The following is a 20675-nucleotide window of genomic DNA, read 5'->3' on the forward strand; positions in this document are numbered from 1 at the left end:
TATTAGTCATATGTATAAATGGATGTAGCTCATATTTTAAAAGAACAAGAAATGAAATTCAGTATTCTTGTTTCTTTTAGTTTTCAGACCCCCCCCCCCCCTTAACTAACAGTAATTGTAGTAATATCTTGCCTCTGGGGCTTTCCCTTCCACAATTAATCATCTTGATACTATCTACACCTTCCCTCCAAATGATTATTCCCCCTAGCTTTAGAACACTTGACATTAATTCATACTCCTCCATCATCACAGTTTTCAAAACATTGCCCTGCCCTTGCTTAAGACACTCCCTTTTCTTTCAGAAAATTGGCTAACAGAAGAATTTTTGCTATCACTCTGTTTTCACTTTTACAAGGTGCTACTGTGTAATTGGAAAAACATCTTTGTAATACAAATTAGATTCCTTACTTTCATCAAATTTTCAAATTCAAAACACAATTTTTTAAATTCCTAGGGTAATGAACATCTATACTTCAAAATTAGCAATACGTTCCGTTTAAACATTTGGAAGACTTGCATCCTAAGACTATCTTTCATCCTCTGACTCTAGAATCGGTGTCCTTGATCATCAGAACCAAGCAAGAAATTGTGAGAAGCCTCACCAAGCTACACCACCAGCGCGGGCAGAGGAAACGCTTTCAAAATATGTCATTCATCTTCACATTTAAAGGCAGTCTATCCATACATCTTTTACACACATCATTAAATATTGGTACTTAAGACTTCAGTCATATGAGGTAAGCTTTCTGATTTATAGGCGAAGGGGGGGTGGCAATGTCGTCTCCTCTTCTTAAATTTACTTTTGTGACAAAGCCAGTCTGATTACATCTGAAAGTCTGAAGTTGCCATTTGTCAAGTCTTTTAGAAAGCCGCTTATTGCATTAAATTAACCGATTCCTAGCCAAATCAGGTTTAAGGAGAGAGTGTTTCCCATGTCTACAGTGACAAACGAGTTACCAGACGTCCTTAAGTAGACTGTCAAACTTTTATGTTTACTCTTTTTAAACACATAAGGGAAAGAATGGCACATAACGAAAAGTCAGGTCTGTTTCTTAAGAAGGATATCCTACGGGGAACAAGACGCTCACCTGTACACAACAGAGGGTCTTTTCCTGCTCTCCTCACTGGGGGAGGGGATGGACATCGCTAGACCTTTGTCCTCCGGACCAGAGCACGGCCGGGGAGGAAGGGCGACTTTCTGGGAGTAGTGCAGGCACCTGCACCTCAAGAAACTACAGGCCCGTTGTGACTCCAAAGACTGCCCTGGCTTAACCTCTGGAGGAGCCCTCTAGCTCGGGGAGGGGGTTTGTTGCCCCAAACCGTAGTCACCTCTCCGCAGGGACGGGGGGAGGGGACGACTGAGCACTCTAAAGAGTTAGGGAATCCCCGTCTTTCCCAAGCAGACCCCAACGTCCCCCGCTCCCTTGTGGGGTTCGCCCGCGGCGGAGGCTGGGCTGGGGTGAGCCTTGGCCGCGGCGGGGGCAGACCCCGTCCCTGCTCGGCGCCCCTGCCGCGTCCGCACCGCCACCGTGAGGCCAAGCCGGGGACGGTGCCCCGTGGCGGCGGCAGCTCCGCGCTCCTCTCCGCGCCGCCCCGGCCGCCGCCGCGCCGGGGACGGGCGGGGGGATTTTCTTCCCGTTCCCCTCTCTTTCGCGCTCTCGCTCCTGTTCAGCGGGAGAGCCCGCGGAGCCAGGGAGGGAGCGAGGGAAGGGGTGGAGGTGGCGGGGGGGAGGCCGGAGGGGCGGATCCTGCCTGGGGGCTGATCCCTCCCTCCCCTCGGCCGGGCTCCGTGGCGGCAGCGGCGGCGGCAGCGGCTTCATTCCCCCTCCTCCCCCGGGAGCGGCGGCGGCAGCCGGGCCGGGGCCCCAGCGCGGGCCAGGAGGGGGCACGGCGGTGGCCGCGGAGGCCAGCGCGGGAGGAGGTCGCGCTCCGCTCCCCGGGCCGCGCCGACCTGCTCGACGGCCGGCCCGCCCGCGCCCAGGGGCCCCGAACGGTGGGGCCGGGCCGGCGGCTGAGGTAATGGGGGTGGCAGCGGGGCCGGACAGAGCGAGGGCGGGGGCAGCGGGGCCTACGGGGACCAGGGATTGCGCGGGTGGGGGGGCGGGGAGAGGGAAGCAGGGGGCTTCCCGAGCGGGGCGGGGGCGGCGCGAAAGCGATCTCCTGGAGCGAGGGCGGCGGCGGGGAAGAAGAAGGCGGGTGAGGGGGGAGCTGAAAAGCGAGGACCCCCTCCCGCAGCCGCCATCTTGTTTCCCTCCCCCCCGCCGGCCCTGGCTGGCGAGCCGCCGAGCCCCGCCCCCGCCATGTTCTCCGATTGGTCAGACCAGAGGAGTGTTCCACCCCCTGAGCGTCCCTTGCCCCCCTGGTTCCTCCTGACGGGCAGGGGAGACGACCAATGGGCGCCCGCCTCTCTGCCCCGCTGGTTCGCTGGCGCTAGCTTTCTCTGTCTGAGGGTCGGACTCCGCGTCAGTCTGTCTCTGGCGCTCTCGCCCCCTCCCTTCAGGGGTGGAGATGTTATTTCCCTCCTTTCTCCTCCGAAGGGTCAAGATTCTTCTGGAAGAGGTGCCCTTTTAAAGGAGCAAGAGCCTTGGATGGGGTTCTCCCCTGTCTCATGAGTCTCTCGTGGGGGTGCAGGGGATACAGCCTAATTGCAGAAACTCCTCGTTCTTCGGGGACCTGGGCGGGCTGGGCGAGTGGGGGCTTAGGGGTGCTGAGGAGACCCCGGGGGTTTGGGGGGTTTTGGAGGTGTTTGTGGGAACGGCTGTGTGGGTTGAGAAACTCCCGCCAAAAAACTGGACTGTAAGCTCCTTGTGGGCGAAACTCATTTCCTTAGCACGAGCCCTTCCCTCTCCAGAATTTGCCCCTCCAGTGCTGAAGAGGCTGGGGTAGGACCCTAGAGGTTTTCCACAGATACTTGCTGCCTGGATGAGGGCTAACCCAGGCTACCAAGGAGGTAGCAGGTAGGAGGAAGAATATACAGCGCTTTAACAAAGGAGGCTCCATATCCTCTGTCTAAACTATTTCCAGTTAGTGTTGAGGTAGATTTTCATACCTTTGCAAGGATCTCCCTTCCCACGAGGGGAGGGCGGGGAGGGCGTGGGGACAATGAAGCAGGTCTTTTGGCTGGGGCTACCCCCAGGGAGTTGACATTTGTCAGGCATATAGTGGCCAAGGGCCTCTGGAACCTGGACGGAATTGCTGTGATGATTCTGTTGCCTTTTGTCCCCGTTGGGGTGTGTGCCTGCCTGGCACTGTTCCTCAGCCAAGTTGTTTTTTGTTTCAGTCACACTTTGGGATTGGAAAACCTTTTAAATAAGGATGTTAATAAACCTTATTAGTGTATGGCAACCCCTAAGAGGTAGATTTTATTCTCATTTTATTGGTGGAGTCTGGAGGCACAGAGAGATTAAGTGACTTTCTCCAGGTCACGCAGGGCCAAGATTAGCACCTGGAGTGCCCCAGAGCCTCATTTTGTTCTAGACCATGGCATCTCTGTGGTGTTCTTCCCAGTGAAATGATTCAACACATCATCTCGGTTTGAATTGTAGCTTTATTACTCAGCCTTTGGGTTGAGTGACACCTCTCTGACCTTGTTTCTTCACCTGTAAAATGGAGATGATAAAAGCTATTCTGCCTCCCAAACTAGTGGAGAGAAATTTTAAAAGTAAAAGGGATTGGGCCACCTGGCTGACTCAGTTGGTGGAGCATGCAACTCTTGATCTCGGAGTTGAGTTCGAGCCCCACAGTGTGGGTAGAGATTACTTAGAAATTTAAAAAAAAAAAAAAAAAAAAGTATCTTTTAAAAAAAGTAAAAGGGATTTATAGTTTGCAAAAGTGTGCTAAATTATCATCATCTCTTCTTTATAGATAAAAATGGTAGATCATACAACCAAGGTGACAAACTCTTTTTCTCTTTGAAATCTTCTCACTGTGCGTACCTTTCCAAGTCTCTGCCCACACCTTGGGGCACCATATCCCCTAATGTCTTTCCTGATAGTGATGGCCTCAGTAACTGCTACCATAGCTCTTTATGGGCTTGTCATAGTTCCCTTTACCCAAAGAGTGATGTGGGAAACTTTAGGGCTTTATCCTTGCTACACAAGGGTAGATTAGATGTAAGTATTTGGGGAGAGAGGAATTTTTGAGGTAACAGAATGCTTTGAGAGTTTACCTCAGGTGTATTCCCAGTCATGTTGGCTGTAGGTCCAGTGAGGGTCCCAGATAGGCCACTTAAAACTCAGTGCCACTTGGGGCCACTCCCAGAGCTTCCAGTGTTTCTGCTTAGAGATGTACTAGCCAGTACATCCTCAATGCTGTGATTTCCAGAGAAAACCCTGCATACTGTAGTTTGAAGTCTTTAGATTCCACATAGGAGACATTTCAGGTACCTTTGCCTCTTCACTTCTGGGTGTGGTCAGGAGATAGGGTTTTTTGATCATTGTAAGATGGGTTGGGAGAGGGCTCTAGACCTATGAGCTTTTGATCCTATGATGGGGCCACTGGTCATGTACAGAGCTTGCCAGTGCATATTATTCTTGTTTTTTTTTTTTTCTGAGCCCTTGACCTCTCCTTCCTCTTCCATAGTTAGCTATCCCACAGCCTTATGTATATCGTTAGAACTTTAGATGTCTCCCCATGTTGTACTGTAATGATCTCTTTACTTTTCTGTCCCTTCAATTTGATGGAGCACCTGGAGGGCAGGGATCAGGCAGGCATGTTGCATTTCTTTCATGCAACTAAAACTTACTGAGTGCTTACTTAAGAGCCAAGCACCATTCCAGGTCCTGGGGAGACAGCAGTGAACAAGATAGACAAAAATATTTCCCCTCACGGAGCTTACTTTTTTTTAAAGATTTTATTTATTTGACAGAGAGAGATCACAAGTAGGCAGAGAGTCAGGCAGAGACAAAGAGAGAGAGAGAGAAGAGGAAGTAGGCTCCCTGCCTAGCAGAGAGCCGGATACAGGACTCGATCCCAGGACCCTGAGCTGAAGGCAGAGGCTTAACCCACTGAGCCACCTAGGTGCCCCACGGAGCTTGCATTTTTAATGGAAGGAAGTGAACATTCATGATAAATGGGCAAATAACATAGCATAATAAAAAACTGTGAGTGTTATAGTGAAAAGTAAAGCAGGATGAAAGAGGTTTGCAGTTTTAGGGAAGAGTGGTGGGAGAGGCTCTCATTGAGAAGCAGTGTTTGTTAAAAAAAAAAACAAAAAAAACTTGAAGGAGCAAGCTGTGTGGATGTCTGAGGGACAGGATGTTCAGACAGAGGGAAGAGACAGTCTTCTTTCTTGGTGGCCACTCAGGTGGAAGGGTAAATGAGTGCATGTCTGAACCTTCAGCCCAGTCTCCTGGTTTCTCCTTAGGCCTGTTCCCTTGGTTCCCAGGTGCCATGAGGAAGCCTCGCCGGAAGTCACGGCAGAATGCCGAGGGCCGGCGCTCCCCATCCCCCTACAGTCTGAAGTGCTCGCCTACTCGGGAAACCTTGACATATGCCCAGGCCCAGCGGATTGTCGAGGTGGACATTGATGGACGCCTGCATCGAATCAGCATCTATGACCCACTCAAGATCATCACAGAGGATGAGCTCACTGCCCAGGATATCACCGAATGCAACAGCAACAAGGAAAACAGTGAGCAGCCTCAGTTCCCTGGCAAGTCCAAAAAACCCTCCTCCAAGGGCAAGAAAAAGGAGTCCTGTTCCAAGCATGCGTCCGGCACTTCCTTCCACCTCCCACAACCCAGCTTTCGCATGGTGGACTCAGGCAGCCAGCCAGAAGCCCCCCCGCTGCCTGCTGCCTATTACCGCTACATTGAGAAGCCACCCGAAGACCTGGATGCAGAGGTAGAGTATGACATGGATGAGGAGGACCTTGCCTGGCTGGACATGGTGAATGAGAAGCGGCGTGTAGATGGGCACAGTTTGGTGTCAGCAGACACCTTTGAGCTGCTGGTAGACCGGCTTGAGAAGGAGTCCTACTTGGAGAGTCGCAGCAGTGGGGCTCAGCAGTCGCTTATTGACGAAGACGCCTTTTGCTGTGTGTGTCTGGACGATGAATGCCACAACAGCAATGTCATTCTCTTCTGTGACATCTGCAACTTGGCTGTTCACCAGGAGTGCTATGGTGTCCCCTACATCCCCGAGGGCCAGTGGCTCTGCCGTTGCTGCCTGCAGATTCCCTCCCGGCCTGTGGATTGCGTCCTCTGCCCCAATAAGGGTGGCGCCTTCAAACAGACCAGCGATGGGCACTGGGCACACGTGGTGTGTGCCATCTGGATCCCTGAAGTCTGCTTTGCTAACACCGTGTTCCTGGAGCCCATTGAGGGCATCGACAACATCCCACCTGCCCGCTGGAAACTCACCTGCTATATCTGCAAGCAGAAGGGGCTGGGGGCAGCCATCCAGTGCCATAAGGTAAACTGCTACACAGCTTTCCATGTGACATGTGCACAGCGGGCTGGGCTCTTCATGAAGATTGAACCCATGCGTGAGACCAGCCTCAACGGCACCATCTTCACAGTACGCAAGACTGCCTACTGTGAGGCCCATTCGCCGCCAGGAGCTGCCACTGGTAGGAGGAAGGGGGACTCCCCCGGGAGCCTCAGTGAGACTGGGGATGAGGAAGGGCTGAAGGAAGGCTGTGGAGAGGAAGAAGAGAAGGAAGAGGTGGAAGAGGAGGAGGAAGATGAAGGCCAAGGTGGGGTGGGTGGCTCCCTCAAGGGGGTGCCCAAGAAGAACAAGATGACTTTGAAGCAGAAGATCAAGAAGGAGCCGGAGGAAGTGGGCCGAGATACGTCCTCCACTGTCCCCATGGTCACTGTCCCACAGATACCCTCTTATAGGTAAGCCTGCCCAGGAGGGCTCCCCGTGGACCGATGGTTTCTTCTTGGGCTGGTGTTGGTCCTGAGCCAGGACCTCATTCCCCAAGCATGGTTGGTGAACGTTTGTTCTCTTCTGTGCTGTCAAATTTAGACTTCTCCTTTGGACCCTGGTCTGGTTTGTGTTTTTGATTATGCCCTGAGAGCAATGTGTTTCATTTGCTTCAAGGTGAGACAGTTAGTTGCTTAGAAACCCAGGTGAAGGGTGTCTAAAACAGTATTTTTCAACAGGTGCACAAGTGGCATTTGGGACAGGACAATTCTTCATTATTAGGACAGTCCCATACTTTCTCAATGTTTAGCATCTCTGATCTTTGTCTGTAAGTGCCATTTGCGTCCCCTCCCTCATTGCGTGGGCTTTGTGACAAACTCAGACACTCCCCACATATGTTACCAAAAACCCCTGTGGGGATAGGACTGAGAACCATTGTTTTAGGGGGTCAGTATGGGTGTCTCTTGTCTGAAAGCTCTGTTCTGGGAATGATGGCTTTATGTGAGGGGGTGGTGGTGTGGGGAAGACATGCTGTTTCTCTTCTTGAGAAGCTTTTAGATTTAGGGGAAAGAGGCTCATTCGATTCAGCTGTATAGCTAAGCCACCTTGCTCCCTACTGAGTCTATAGAGGGACCATTGTACCTATTTTTAACCATCAATGAAGTAGTTGTTGGAGGGCAGAAAAGCAAAAGACCAGAAAGATTTTCCAGTGGATGCTCATCTGAAGGGTGATATTTTTTAGAAAGTAAACAGTATTAGAACAGGAAGGTATCTTGGAGATTATTGATCTAATGTAGTCCTTGCACCTTCTCCCACACCCCCAGATGAAGAAACTGCTGCCACAGGAGGTAAAGTTGTTCACGCCTTTGTTCATTCAATGAGGTGTTTATTGAGCACTTACTATGTGCCAAGTCCTGTTCAAAGGGCTGGAACCAGGTGGGAAGCATAGAACCTAACCACAGGCTGGGACTCATGATGCCTCCAGGCTCTATTCCTGTTGCCTGTTTCTCTTGTTGAAAAGGATAGGGAGGAAAGTGTGCTGGAGGATAGCAGGGAATGAGTTGTTGTAAGGGGAGCACACACCCAGACTTGTCAGTCTGGGAAGGAGGCACAGGTGTGGAAAAGAGTAGGAGGGGAGAGGCTCTTGTGGCAATCCATGGCTGGAGTTAGAATCAGTCAACTGGAACCGTCTTCTAGTCACAGAGCTGTTGTAGGCTACACTCTTCCCTGTTGTTGAGCCGGTCCGTGCTTAGTAACATCCTTAGGGTGGCTGTGCCCTGCGACTAGACTTTTTTTTTTTGGTTGTCGTGTGTGCTCTGATAGATGTATCTTGCAGGGGCCAGCATAGCACGCTGGCTAAGAAAAAACTAGACAGACCTGCTTTGAATCCTCCTGTTATTACCTGTGTGACCTTTGGCAGGTTACTTCTTTAAGCCTTATTTCTTTGTAAATGAGTCTCATAGGGTTGTTGTGAGAAATAAATGAAATGGTATAAGTAAAGCACTTAGCACAGTGCCTGGTAAATAGTAAGTGCTCAATAAACGGTGGCTACTGCTGCTGCTGCTGTTTTATTATTCTTTTCCCTACCTGCACAGATGCTGTGGGGACCCCCCATGGCCAAGAGGTTGTAGGGGGGGGACTGCCTGCATCTGGGCAGGTGTGCTTGGCATGGGCATTGGTGGGGGATCTGTTCTCTGGGGAAAGGCCTAGGCCTTGATTTCGTAAGCTTGGCTTTGGGGCAGGAATGTCTGACTGTGGAAAGGCGCAGGGCCTGGGTGAGCAACGTCCAGCCCACCATGCCCATCCTTAGCTTCTACTTTCTTGTTTAGCCACACTTATCTTCCTCTCAGTGGAGTGAGATGAAGAGAAAAAGTGGAGGAAACACAACAGGGGCACAGAGGCCTTGCTTCCTCTGTGGAGAGCCGACTTTGGGACACAGGATGCTATAGCAAAGAGATCATTGATTCACGTTCCATCCAGCTCCTTCAGCTTCCTAGCTGCATTAGTGACTTTGACAGTTCATCCAGCCTCTGTTCCTAAGCTGCCTTTCCATCTTTTGTTACCATGAGACTAATGTTACCAACCTTACAACAGGGCTAGTAGGATAAAGATTACAGGCTCTCATTAACTCCTACCCCTTTCACTCCCATCCTCTCCCACCACCACCCCCCGCCCCGCCGCCCCATGTATTATTGGCTTAAATCCTGACCTTATGACCTCTACTGGGTTAGTTTAGCCAGCTAAGTTTTCAGATTCTCCATCCTCTTATCCAGTACTTTTTTTTTTCTTTTCGTTCAAAATTAAACCTTTTTAAGCTGCTGAGATCTTTCATGAAAAACCAGAGGTCAGACAGCTCCAAGATGTTACATCTGAGCTCAGAAAGCAGTAGCCTGGTGTACTTTTAGTAGTTTCCCTTCCAGCTTCCCTGTGGCTTATTCCCTGATCTGGGGGGGACCCTCATCCACAGGGCAGAGGAAGTAGTGACCACATTGCCCACGGTTTACTTAAGTTCCTGCTCTCTTTTGCTGCCTTTATCAAGAGTTCAGGGCACAGGCCTATTTCTCAGGATCCAGGACCATAGGAAACAGGACTCCTGGGAAAGTGTTCTTTTGGAGAATCAGGACTATAAGGTAGGAGATGGAAAATCAAGTGATATATCTATCTCATGCTGAATCTGAGCTGCTTAACTTTGCTGTCTTTTTTTAAGCCTTTCTCTGAGGTGAGGCATTTGGCCACTTTATTCTTCCTTTATATATAAGGTTCAGAAATGAAACAGGGTTTAAAAGGAGGCTGTAATCAGGGTTGCCCACTGACCTTGTCTTTCACTTCCCTGTGCCTCTACTCAAGGTTGAACAAGATCTGTAGTGGTCTCTCCTTTCAGAGGAAAAACCAATTCATACAGCGGCTTCACAACTACTGGCTACTGAAGCGGCAGGCACGGAATGGCGTCCCTCTCATCCGGCGCCTGCACTCCCACCTGCAGTCCCAAAGAAACGCCGAGCAGGTAGGTGAAGTGATCGAAGGGGTAGAGGAGGTGGAGTGTGAAGGAGGAGGAGGGATGGTTGGGGCACCCTCCCTGAGCCCTCTGCAGAGCCTTTGCCTATAGGCGGTCACCCCTCCAGGTGGCATCTCCTAGGCATGACCTCCAGCATGTAGAGTTCTTGGGCCCAGACAGCATCTCCTTCTAGATGGGGGAGGCTTGATTTTGAAGCAAATTCTAGGGGAGAGTAGAGAGCAAGCCTAGTTTTCCATATATGTAGGGAAAACCTCATAGACATGGCGGAAAGGAAGAAGTGGGTTGAATGAGGGCCCGGCAGCCGCGTTGCATGAATTAGGACAAGGAGCACTTTCCTTAAGACACTATACTGACATCTGCCAAAAAATGTTTCATAGAAAACACATGAATATGCCATCTAAATTGTAGCACAGAGCCTGGCCAGTTGTGGTAGCTTTTTAGCTACAGAGCTCCTGCACGTTTAGCGTTTACTGAATTGGTTGGAGACCTCCTGTTTTTTTTTTTTTTCTTGTTTTGTTTTTCAACCGTCTTTAGTTCTTTTTCTATCTTCACTTGCTCCATTACTTCTGCCTTCTAATATTTCCACACCACCACCCCAGAGATGAAGCAATCTTTTATGTGACTCTTATGCCCTCTGAGTTCTGATTGCACTTTTGTCTTTTTTACCTAAAGTCCTGAAGTGCAAGTCTGCACTCCTTGAAGTGGTCCGCCTGTTCCTCTGTAGGCTCCCGTAGAACATCAGACACCTCCTTCCAGCCCAGCAAGCCGTACCTCACATTCTCACCATATTGGCCATTGTGCTGCATTTGACATCATGGATCACCTTGTCTTAGAGCTTCTCTGTGACCTCATTTCCCTCCTCCTCCATGTGGCTGGCTGCACCTTGTGTTGACCCGACTTTTTACTCCTCTGTAGTAACATTCCCAGGGGCTCTACTGGCTGCCCATTTGCTGAGCTCCTATACTCTCATAGTTATAAGTAAGTGTGGCAGTAGCTCCATGTTTCTTGTCTTGTCCTCATCCCTTTTTTCTGATCTCAGTCCTTCTGGGGCAGGGGCCCCACAGATGTCCATGTAGATACTGTTTCCTAGAATTCAGATATTAGAAGCTGAATTCATTATCTTCCTTCCTCTTGGTAAATGTATTTTCCCTTTTTTTTTTTTTTTTTTAAAGATTTATTAAGAGAGAGAGAGCAAGGGGAGGGGCAGAGGGAGAGAATCCTCAAGGAGACTCCCCACTGAGTGCGGAGCCTAACATGGGGCTCGATCCCAGGAGACCATAACCTGAGCCGAAATCAAGAGCCCGATGCTTAACTGACTGGGCCATCCAGGGGCCCCTCCCCATTATTGACATGGATCCTTTTTTCTCCTAACCTCTGACATTCCCCATCTTGGACTTATTTTGATTTTTCCTCCACGACAAGCCACAGTCAATCAGCTCTTATGCTATTTTGGGAGGAGTTTATCAGTATGTGGTCCTTTGTCCCCATGCTACAGGTCTTCTGCTCACCCATGCTCCTCACCCCCTTAATTTCAGCAATAGCTTTCTAGGGAGTCTTCCACCTCTAATTCTTTCTTTGCTGTGCGACAGATACTGTCTTACACACCATTTTCCAGTATATTCCTTTTCCAGAATATATTCCCCTTTCCGGGAAGGCCATATCCAGGTGCCTTTGCTGGAGTTGAGGCTTCTTACCAGCTGAATTCCTGGATATTCCTTGGCTTTTGTGGTTCTCTAGCTGTTCTGCTCTGGCCAGGCTATTTTTTTCATCAAGCAAAGAATCACTAATTCTTCCCTGTGGTCTTTGTTTTGTTCACTTATGTCCATCACCATGTGAAACCCTAGTAAGATTGCTTCTGTGGTAAGCCCTCCCTGGCCCTCTCTAACACACTTAGATCCTCTCTATTTTATATCCTGTCAGCATTTTATATTCAGTGTATCTCTTGAGTTTTTATTATGTTTATACTGCTATGCCCTTGTGTGTCAAACCCTATGCCTCTTCTTCCGCCAACTCTACTGTAACCTCTTCTAGGGCAGGAATCATGATTTTTGGTGCTGGTGGTATTTTAAAGTATGTTCAAGTCAGTTAGTACAAGCTTGTAGTAAGAACTTCACTTTGTTTTCTAGCCAAGTGGCAGCTCTAGGGTGAAATTCTTTCACCTCAAGGTGTCTGTTAGTTTTCTTCTGAAACTCTTTCTAGCCCCAAGGGGCACAGCTGCCCCCTGGCATCCTTAGGAGGCAGGGAAGCAGTCCCAGCTCTCACTCTAGCCGTGGTTATTTTAGGGCAGTTAAGAAATGTTGCTGCAAGGCTGGGGGAACTCAGGAAGGAGTCATGGGGCAGAGAGGAGGCAGAAGGGTTCTCGGGAACGTGGGTCAACCAGGGTGCAGGGCCCTTACCTCTTGAGATCCTGAGAGGCTGGAACACTGAGAGGACTCCGGGCATGAAGCAGGTCTCCAGCTCCTCCTTCCTTTCCCTTCCTTCCTGCAGCGAGAGCAAGATGAGAAGACGAGTGCAGTAAAGGAAGAGCTAAAATACTGGCAGAAGCTCCGTCATGACTTGGAACGGGCACGGCTGCTGATTGAGCTGATTCGCAAAAGAGAGAAGCTCAAGCGGGAACAGGTGGGGAAGAGCTGCCAGTCTCAGGGCTTTTGTTCAAGATCTCTTTCTCCCACTATCAGTGTGACATAGGAGAGCCAGGAACCTCTGCCTGGTGTCTACTTCCTCCCTTTCCTGCTCAGCACTGGATGCTCCAAGGCCTATTAGTCTGTATTGGGTATGATGCTGCACATGGCTTCTAACCACGGGGATTCAGCATCTCCTGGCCTCACGCAGAGGCTTATTATCGTATGCTGGGGCCCATCTCTGGAGTTTCTGACTCAGAAAATCTCAGACAGGGTCTGATCTTGAGTATTTTGAAAAGCTTCTCAGGCCATTCTGATGGGCATCACTGCTGGCCTGGGAGCTTACAACGGTTTTCACTTGGCCCTTAAAACATTTATGGTCTTGATTAATCGAAATTTTCCAACCTTTAGACAAGGAGGGTCTGAGCATCTAAGCATGGGGAACGTTGAGTAGTGTAACGCAGGTGTTAGGAATATGAGCTGTGCCACCAGGTGATCTGAGTTTAAGTCCTGGTTCTGTCACTTAGTGCTCATGTGACATTGGTAAGTTGCTTAATCTCTTTATGCCTCAGTTTCCTTGACTATAAAATGGGAATAATAGAACCCATGTCATAAGGTTGTGAAGAGGAGATATATTAGTATATATAAAGAACTTAAACCAGTGCCTGGCATGTCATAGGGGCTATTGAAGTGTCAGCTGGTGTCCTCCTCATCATTATCGATCGTCTTTGCCTCTCTGAAGTGTCCACTGGCACACTCTGCACATGGCAGAGAGTAAATACTATTAATTGAATGAATGACAAGCCAAAACTGTTCTATTCAGTCTAGGAATAGCAGCTGTTACTTGTATGCTTCAGAGGCCTGGGTTAAAGATGTTCCTTTCTTTCTTTTCCAAACCCTCCTTCACTGTTCAGCCCCAGCACAAGCCCTTCTCTCAGAGGCTACAGGCTTTTGAGAGACTGGGCAGCTCTTGCCGTACCTAGCATGTGTGGGTGGCTTGGAGGGCATCTCAGGACTTCTCCATGGATTCAAACTGCCTGTGCCATCTCAGGCCCGGTCCCACAGCTGAGCTTTGCTTCTTGCCTCCAGTTCAGGGAAGTAAAAGGGAAAAGGAAGCAGACAGGCCTGTTTTGATGTCACCAGGAAGAAGGAACATTTCATAGCCTAATCCATGGTTTCCCAACCTTGTAATGTTAGGGCATACGTAGAAAATCTCATTTGTGCAACATACTACTGTAAATGCACAAGGCTGCTGCTCCCTGAGGAGGGAATCCTCCAGGCCCTTGTTATCCGAGGCCAACCCAGATGCCCCAAGGGCCAGTGGGATCGATACCTCAGCATACTAAGTGAGAATTCTGGCCCAGGTCGCATTTTAAATCATCAGTGGGCTCTTTGGATGAAGTCAGACCTGGCTTCTAATCCTATGTTGTTGGGTTAGTGACTTCTCGTCCTCCTCTTTCCAAACCTCAGTTTCCATATTTGTCAAGTGGGGATAATAGCCATTTCTCTCTCAGGGTTATTGTGATGATAAACTGAGGTAATCGAGAGAGGCAGCATGGCATAGTAGTCAGGAGCACACACTGGAATTGGACTGTCTGGGACTGAATCCCGACTCTGCCCATTATTGGCTGTGTAGCCTCAGGCCAGTTACTCTCGCTGAGCTTCAGTTGCTTCTTTGTAAAATGCCTCATCTGTACCTACCTCATTATATTATATAAAATGCTTGTATTTATATAAAATATAATATAAAATGTTTAGAATGTTACTTGGCATTTAAGAAGGACTGTGAAAGTGTTAACATATTATTGTAAGTTTTTGGTATGGTGCTTGATACATAGGAAACAGCCACAGAGTGGTAGCTGTTGGTCATTATTTCTGGGCCGAGGGCTGGGTGATCGCTTCTCATATACTGGTCAGCTTATGTCCTGTGAAAATTTGTTGTACATGATTGGCGAAAGTTATCAAGAAGTTGTTGGGTGCCTCTCTGCAAGGGATATCCTGATCTCTTTCTACCTTCTCCACAGGTCAAGGTCCAGCAGGCTGCCATGGAGCTAGAGCTGATGCCCTTCAACGTGCTGCTGAGGACCACACTGGACTTGCTGCAGGAGAAGGATCCAGCTCACATCTTTGCCGAACCTGTCAACCTGAGTGAGGCAAGTTCCCTCACCACTTCCCGAGCAGTGAGCCCCTCCTGAATCGGAAGCACAGGGTCTGAGTAGGCCAGAAGAGGGGTTGGGCCATAGGGTGGACAAAACCTGGGGGTTTCTGGCAAAGCTAGTAGACTTGCCCAGGGTGAGGGGTCAGGAGGCCAGGGGGAACCAGGGCCCTGGGGCTCTGCCTGAGCCAGTGTGCCAAACCAGAAAACGGGGAGGCAAGAGTACCGGTGAAGGGTGCATCTGTTTGGCTAGTAAATGGTTATTGTAATTGTACAGGTTTTATATGTTTAGGTTCCAGATTACCTGGAATTCATATCCAAGCCAATGGATTTTTCTACTATGAGGCGGAAGCTGGAGTCTCACCTGTACCACACCTTGGAGGAGTTTGAGGAGGACTTTAACCTTATAGTTACCAACTGCATGAAGTATAATGCTAAAGACACAATTTTCCACCGAGCAGCTGTCCGCCTGCGGGACCTGGGAGGGGCCATTTTGCGGCATGCCCGGCGGCAGGCAGAGAACATCGGCTATGACCCCGAGAGGGGCACCCACTTGCCTGAGTCACCCAAATTGGAGGACTTCTACCGCTTCTCCTGGGAAGACGGTGAGAAGCCTGGATGGGTGGGGAGAAGAGGGACCAGGAGGAGGCACAGGGATGGAGCCCAGAGAGCCAGGGATCAGGGTGGGCCTTGGAGCTATATAGGGTAGACATGAGGAGGAAAGCTGAGAGTAGGCACAGGCTGAGATATACCTGCTTGTGGCTGTAGTAGTTCCAGGAGTTAAAGTTTAACTAATTCACCGAGTATTTCTTGAGTGGCAGGAAAGGAAATCAGGTGCTAGCTGTCTGTTTGAAAAGCTAAATCTTTACGAGGGGTCTTCCTCTTCTGGATGCCCTCTCTGTGGCTTTGGAGCGTGGAGCAGGGAGAGTGCAATGCCAGTGTATGCCTGGCTCTTTCAGAGGAGTGGAAGTAGAGGAGCAGGAAAACGGCATTGCTTCTGAGCCCTGCACTCTGCCTGTCCCTGCTCTCTGCTTCTCGGTGGCAGTAGCCAGTCACAGGCCGGGGGATCGCCAAGCTGCCTCGTGCGTGCTCCACGGAGCCTATAATTACGACTGTGAACTGCTTCCTGCAGATGTTTCCCAGATTCTGACCTTGTCCCTGTGGCTGCCCTCCGGGTGGTGGTGATACCAGGGCCAAGGCCTCACAGTGACACTGCTAGAAGCCACTGGCCCAAGCATTCCAGGAGAATATTTTGCATCCGAAGGATTCAGTCCCTTCCCTTTGCCCTGGGCTGGGCGGGTCCTTCAGCCCCTTCTGTCCTCCCTTCTCCCTGGCAGTGGACAACATCCTCATCCCAGAGAACCGGGCCCATTTGTCCCCGGAGGTACAGCTGAAGGAGCTGCTGGAGAAATTGGACCTGGTGAGCGCCATGCGGTCCAGTGGGGCCCGGACCCGCCGCGTCCGCCTACTGCGCAGGGAGATCAATGCCCTTCGGCAGAAGCTGGCGCAGCCACCACCACCACCACAGCCACCATCACTGAACAAGACTGTGTCCAATGGGGAGCTGCCAGCAGGGCCCCAGGGGGATGCAGCTGTGCTGGAGCAGGCCCCACAGGAGGAGCCAGAAGACGATGGGGACAGAGGTGAGAGATGGGGCAGTCAGGGGGTTGGAGGCCTATGTAACGGAGTAAGGGTTGAGCTGAAATCCCATAGTGGAAGCTTAGGTCTGACCCTTGTGGGCAAGCAAAAACTGTTGGAGGGGTCACACTTCCATGTATAACCAGGGATGATATCCAAAATATTTAATAATCAGTAGAGACCAAAAGTCAGCAGAGTGGATGTTGGCTGTTGTAATTGGAGTGTGTTCTTGGGGACCCTGACGGGGATGTTAAATTGCTAGATTGTGGACAGGTTTTGGGAGTTTCAGAGACTGGGGCCCAGCAGGTCTTCACTAACCAGTAAGGAAGCATTGTAGTATTTTGTATCTGATATGACTATATTGCACATAGTAGTTAAATGTTAGCTCACCTTGAGCCATCATGCGGATAGGCTCTTAGAGCAGATTAAGTTGTGGGGTAGGAATAGAAAAGGAAGAAAGACCCTAAAGATGGTCTGGCTTCTTGAGCTACCTCATGGCTTTGACCCCAGCTGGCCAAGTCTACAGGCCCATCCCAAGCAGAAAGGCCAGGTTGCAAAAGACGTCCGGAGGTGATTCTCACCAGCCGTAAAGCTGAGCTGCTTTCCATCCTTCCCCTTCATTGCGGACAAAATTGTACTCCTCATACAGGTCCTCAGAGCTGAGCCTACAGCTTGGGGGGATGATCTGTCATCCACACAGCCTAGAAGGGTTCTGTTATCTCCAAAGCATAAGGGGTCAAATTGCAAGAAATGGCCCATTTTATTTTAGGTTGACCAAGAATAAGGACATGGCTGGGAGGTCCCATTTAGTAGTCACTCTTTCTGATTCCCTAGGTGGCAGTCAGCGTGCCACTTGTATCCCACTCCTGGGCTGTGGCAGTGCAGAGTCCTGCCCAGTGACTGGCCAGAAGAGCTTCTCCCAGTGGGTTTCAAAACGAAATTCCCAGGCCTTTCTTCTCAAAGAGTCAGATGAAGGAAGTCTGGGCTGTGGCTTGAAAGTTGTAATTTTTAAAAGTTTCACAGTGACAAACGACCAGACATGTTTGGGAACCACTGATTTAACTTACTTGCTCTAATTTTTACACATTTGTAAACATACTCTTTCTGTTTGTCCTACTTGCTTTACTTGGGTGATAGGAGACAAAATACATTGGCAGAAGGGAAAACACTTGAGTCGAATGCGCATTGTGTACCTCTAATCTGTAAAGCTGAACTTGCCTGAGGATCGAAGCCAGGTGGCTTTCAGTTTTCTCAGGTGTGGAGTAATGGTTTGTAACACTCATTTCATCAGACTCACCTGGTAAAGCTTTTTTAAAAAATACCCCATAGTTAGAGATTTAGTTTCGGTTGGTCTGGGATAGGACCTTGACACTGGAATTTTTAAGAAACTTCCTAGGTGATTCTAATATACATGGTTTAGAATCATTAATGTAGATAAAACTTAATTCTACATTCTCTTTGCCTCAGACAAGGAGACCTGGCATATGCATCAAGATTTGTAATAGCCCATGCCTTTGGTTCTTGGTCATCAGTGTCAGTATCTGGCTTGTAGGGGCAGACTTTTTCTAAAATGTTCAAGCAGGTTCTCTTTTTCTCTAACAGATGACTCCAAACTGCCTCCCCCACCAACCCTGGAGCCCACTGGGCCTGCACCTTCCTTGTCCGAGCAAGACTCGCCTCCAGATCCCCCTACTCTGAAACCCATAAACGATAGCAAACCTCCAAGCCGATTCCTAAAGCCCAAAAAGGTGGAAGAAGATGAGCTCTTGGAAAAATCCCCTCTGCAGATTGGGAGTGAACCCTTGCAACGCCTGCTCAGTGACAATGGCATCAACAGAGTATCTCTCATGGCCCCTGATGTCCCTGCTGGTGCCCCACTCAGTGGTGTGGGCCGCCGCACCTCAGTCCTCTTCAAGAAGGCCAAGAATGGGGTTAAGCTACAGAGGAGCCCAGATAGGGCCCTGGAGAATGGCGAGGACCACGGTGCAGTTGGCTCTCCTGCTTCTCCAGCCAGCATCGATGATGAACGGCACTCCCGGAAACGGCCAAGGAGCAGGAGCTGTAGTGAGAGTGAAGGGGAGAGGTCCCCCCGACTGGAAGAGGAGACAGGTGACCACACCGGTGACTTCTCTACTTCTCATCTGCTTTCCTGCTTTGCCTTGCCAGCCAGCACCCCCCCAGCTGGCTGCCTCCCTCATGGTCCCTGCAGACCCAATAGAAGCATTGAGGGCTCCATAGTTTACAGTTGGGCCTGGCACATGAGTAGGGGCCTGGAGGAAAAGGCTTTGAGAAAGTAATTTGAGACGGCCAGATTGTGTCTGGGGCCCTCTTTGACCCTGAAGGGAATGCAAATCTGTAGGCCATAAAGTAGTTCCTACCTTCATTTTAGTTTATTCGTTCATCAGATAATTCTGTGAGGCATTATCTTAGGCATGGGGGGAAAAACCAGTGAGCAAAAGGCAAAAATCTCCCTTGTAGAGGAGAAAGACTAAAAGCAAATGAGTAGATTGTATTTTCCATTAGAAACTGTGGCAAAAAGTCTAGCAGGAAAGGGGAATAGGGGCTATTGGGGTGGTATTAGAGAGGGTGGCCTGGGGGGCCCTGAGTTGAGGACATTTGAGTAAAGATTTGAAGGAGTTGGAGGCATAAGCCATTTGGGTATCTGGGGGAAGAACACTTCAAAAAGATAGGCTAGCAAGTGCACAGGCCCTGGAGGTGGAAATTGCGTGCCTGGGCCAGTGAGGAAGCCAGTGCGGTTGCAGCAGCGTTAGCCAGGGTGTGGGTGGAGACGAGGCTCCAGGGCTGGCTAATGGGGGCTCTGTCACTAAAGAGTCCTTACTACACATCCAGCACAAGCTGGTCATGGGGTCATACAATAAGTGAGACTGAGTTCCAACTCTAGAAGAGTCCATAATCCAGGGGGGAGACCAGATGGTGTCCTGAGGTGCACAGATGTTAGAAGGACTGTACGTGGTTGTGTGTTGGGGACAGCACTGCTGGAGGCAGGCAGGGACTAGGAGCTAGAGGACTTGGGAAAGCTTCACGAGGGGGCGGGGCCTGACCTGGGCCTGTGGGAGGAAGGCAGAATAGTGGGGAGTAGATGGAGCCAAGGGCTCAGGCCCGTGTGTATGGAAACAAGGACAGAGTGCCTGTGAGGGACAGTTTGAAGAGGGGCTTCTTGGAGCACCAGGAGCCAAGGCTGGATGGGTGAGGGGGGCCTGGAGGTGCAGACAGTGTTGTGCAGTCTCAGTGGAATGGGGGAGGGCAGCTTGCTTGGTGGGAGGGGCCCGCTCTGGGCTTTTGCTTTTTGTGTTGCTCTCGTTCATTTATGTGGTGGCTTTGGGCTGTGTGGCCAGTATATGCTTTTTGTCTTCCCGCCTAACACTTTGTTTCTAGCAGTACCTTCCCTTCCCCGTCAATAGATTAGTATATGGAACCAAGAGTCTGAGGCCTGGAGTTAGGCAGACCAGGGTTCAAGTCCCATCTTCTGACCAGTTGTATAGGCTTGGGCAGATGAATTAACCTTTCAGACTTATTTCTTATTTCTAGTAGGAGGCTATAAGAATTGGAAATAGCCTGTGTGAAGTACTTGGCACGCAGCAGTCAATGGTCGCAGTTACCGCGGTCGTCTCCGCTCCATGAGGAGCAGCCAGATAGCACTGAGAGGGCTGTGCACTAAAAATGAAAAATCCCGCTATTGGGAAATAGGTCTGGGTGTCAGGCTCATCCAACCTGAGAGGGCCTACTGCTTGGGAACCTGCTAGAATCTGTTAATCCCCCACCATCCCAGAGGCCTGGCACCCAGGAATATTTCTGTACAACTTTAGTGGAGTCTCCCAAAAATAGGTGTTGATCTTTGGCAGTTGAGGCAGCTGAGACGCAGCTGGCTTCGTGATTTAAACAGAAGCTGTAACATTAGAGGCAGAGCCAGGTGAGAGTCCAGATATCTTGGCTCAGGCACCTGCTTTTACAGGTGTAGCTTGTACTCACAATTCTCTGGCCAAGGTGTCTGTGACCGAGAGCTCTTGAGCTCTTGGCTCAGCTTCCAGACTCCTAGGACTCTGGAATGTGATTAGGAATCAGGGACTAGAGAGGAGAGTTGGAAGCCTTGGCTGCTCATGAGCCTCATGTCCCTGGGATGACCAGACGGCCTTCATTTCCTCCAAAGGGCCCCTTTCTATAAACAGACTTCTCTCATTCATACCTAGTACTGTCCTCTTTAAGTAAGAAGGTATTATTTTCAGAAATGGAGAAGAAGAGGTAAAGAGGAAAAGGGCCGTGTATTTCAGAGCCCAGTCCAGGACCTAGGGAACTCTTGACTCCCAGGCCAGCAAGGTCAGGTCTCCTTTAGAGGTGCTCAAGTCCCCCATCCTCA

At 50.0% G+C, this 20675-nt stretch overlaps 1 protein-coding gene across 3 annotated transcripts in view; it reads left to right on the forward strand.

Moving 5' to 3' along the window:
- Window positions 1–1969: 1969 nt before the first annotated feature.
- The window catches only part of LOC111152266 (bromodomain and PHD finger containing 3), a 34542-nt gene continuing 15836 nt past the window's right edge, over window positions 1970–20675 (forward strand). The window contains exons 1-8 of one of the 3 annotated variants that reach the window (XM_022510718.1): window positions 1970–2016; window positions 5387–6842; window positions 9718–9874; window positions 12374–12505; window positions 14532–14660; window positions 14955–15267; window positions 16000–16305; window positions 17903–18409. In XM_022510718.1, coding sequence (XP_022366426.1) covers window positions 5392–6842; window positions 9718–9874; window positions 12374–12505; window positions 14532–14660; window positions 14955–15267; window positions 16000–16305; window positions 17903–18409 — 2995 coding nt within the window. In that variant the 5' untranslated portion in view covers window positions 1970–2016; window positions 5387–5391. Of the gene's footprint in view, window positions 2017–5365; window positions 6843–9717; window positions 9875–12373; window positions 12506–14531; window positions 14661–14954; window positions 15268–15999; window positions 16306–17902; window positions 18410–20675 lie in introns of all 3 variants that reach the window. The other 2 variants (XM_022510717.1, XM_022510719.1) reach the window with 2 other exon arrangements.

Source organism: Enhydra lutris, unplaced genomic scaffold, assembly GCF_002288905.1.
Source record: "Enhydra lutris kenyoni isolate GAN:26980312 unplaced genomic scaffold, ASM228890v2 scaffoldscaffold28, whole genome shotgun sequence".
Classification (NCBI taxonomy): Eukaryota; Metazoa; Chordata; class Mammalia; order Carnivora; family Mustelidae; genus Enhydra; species Enhydra lutris.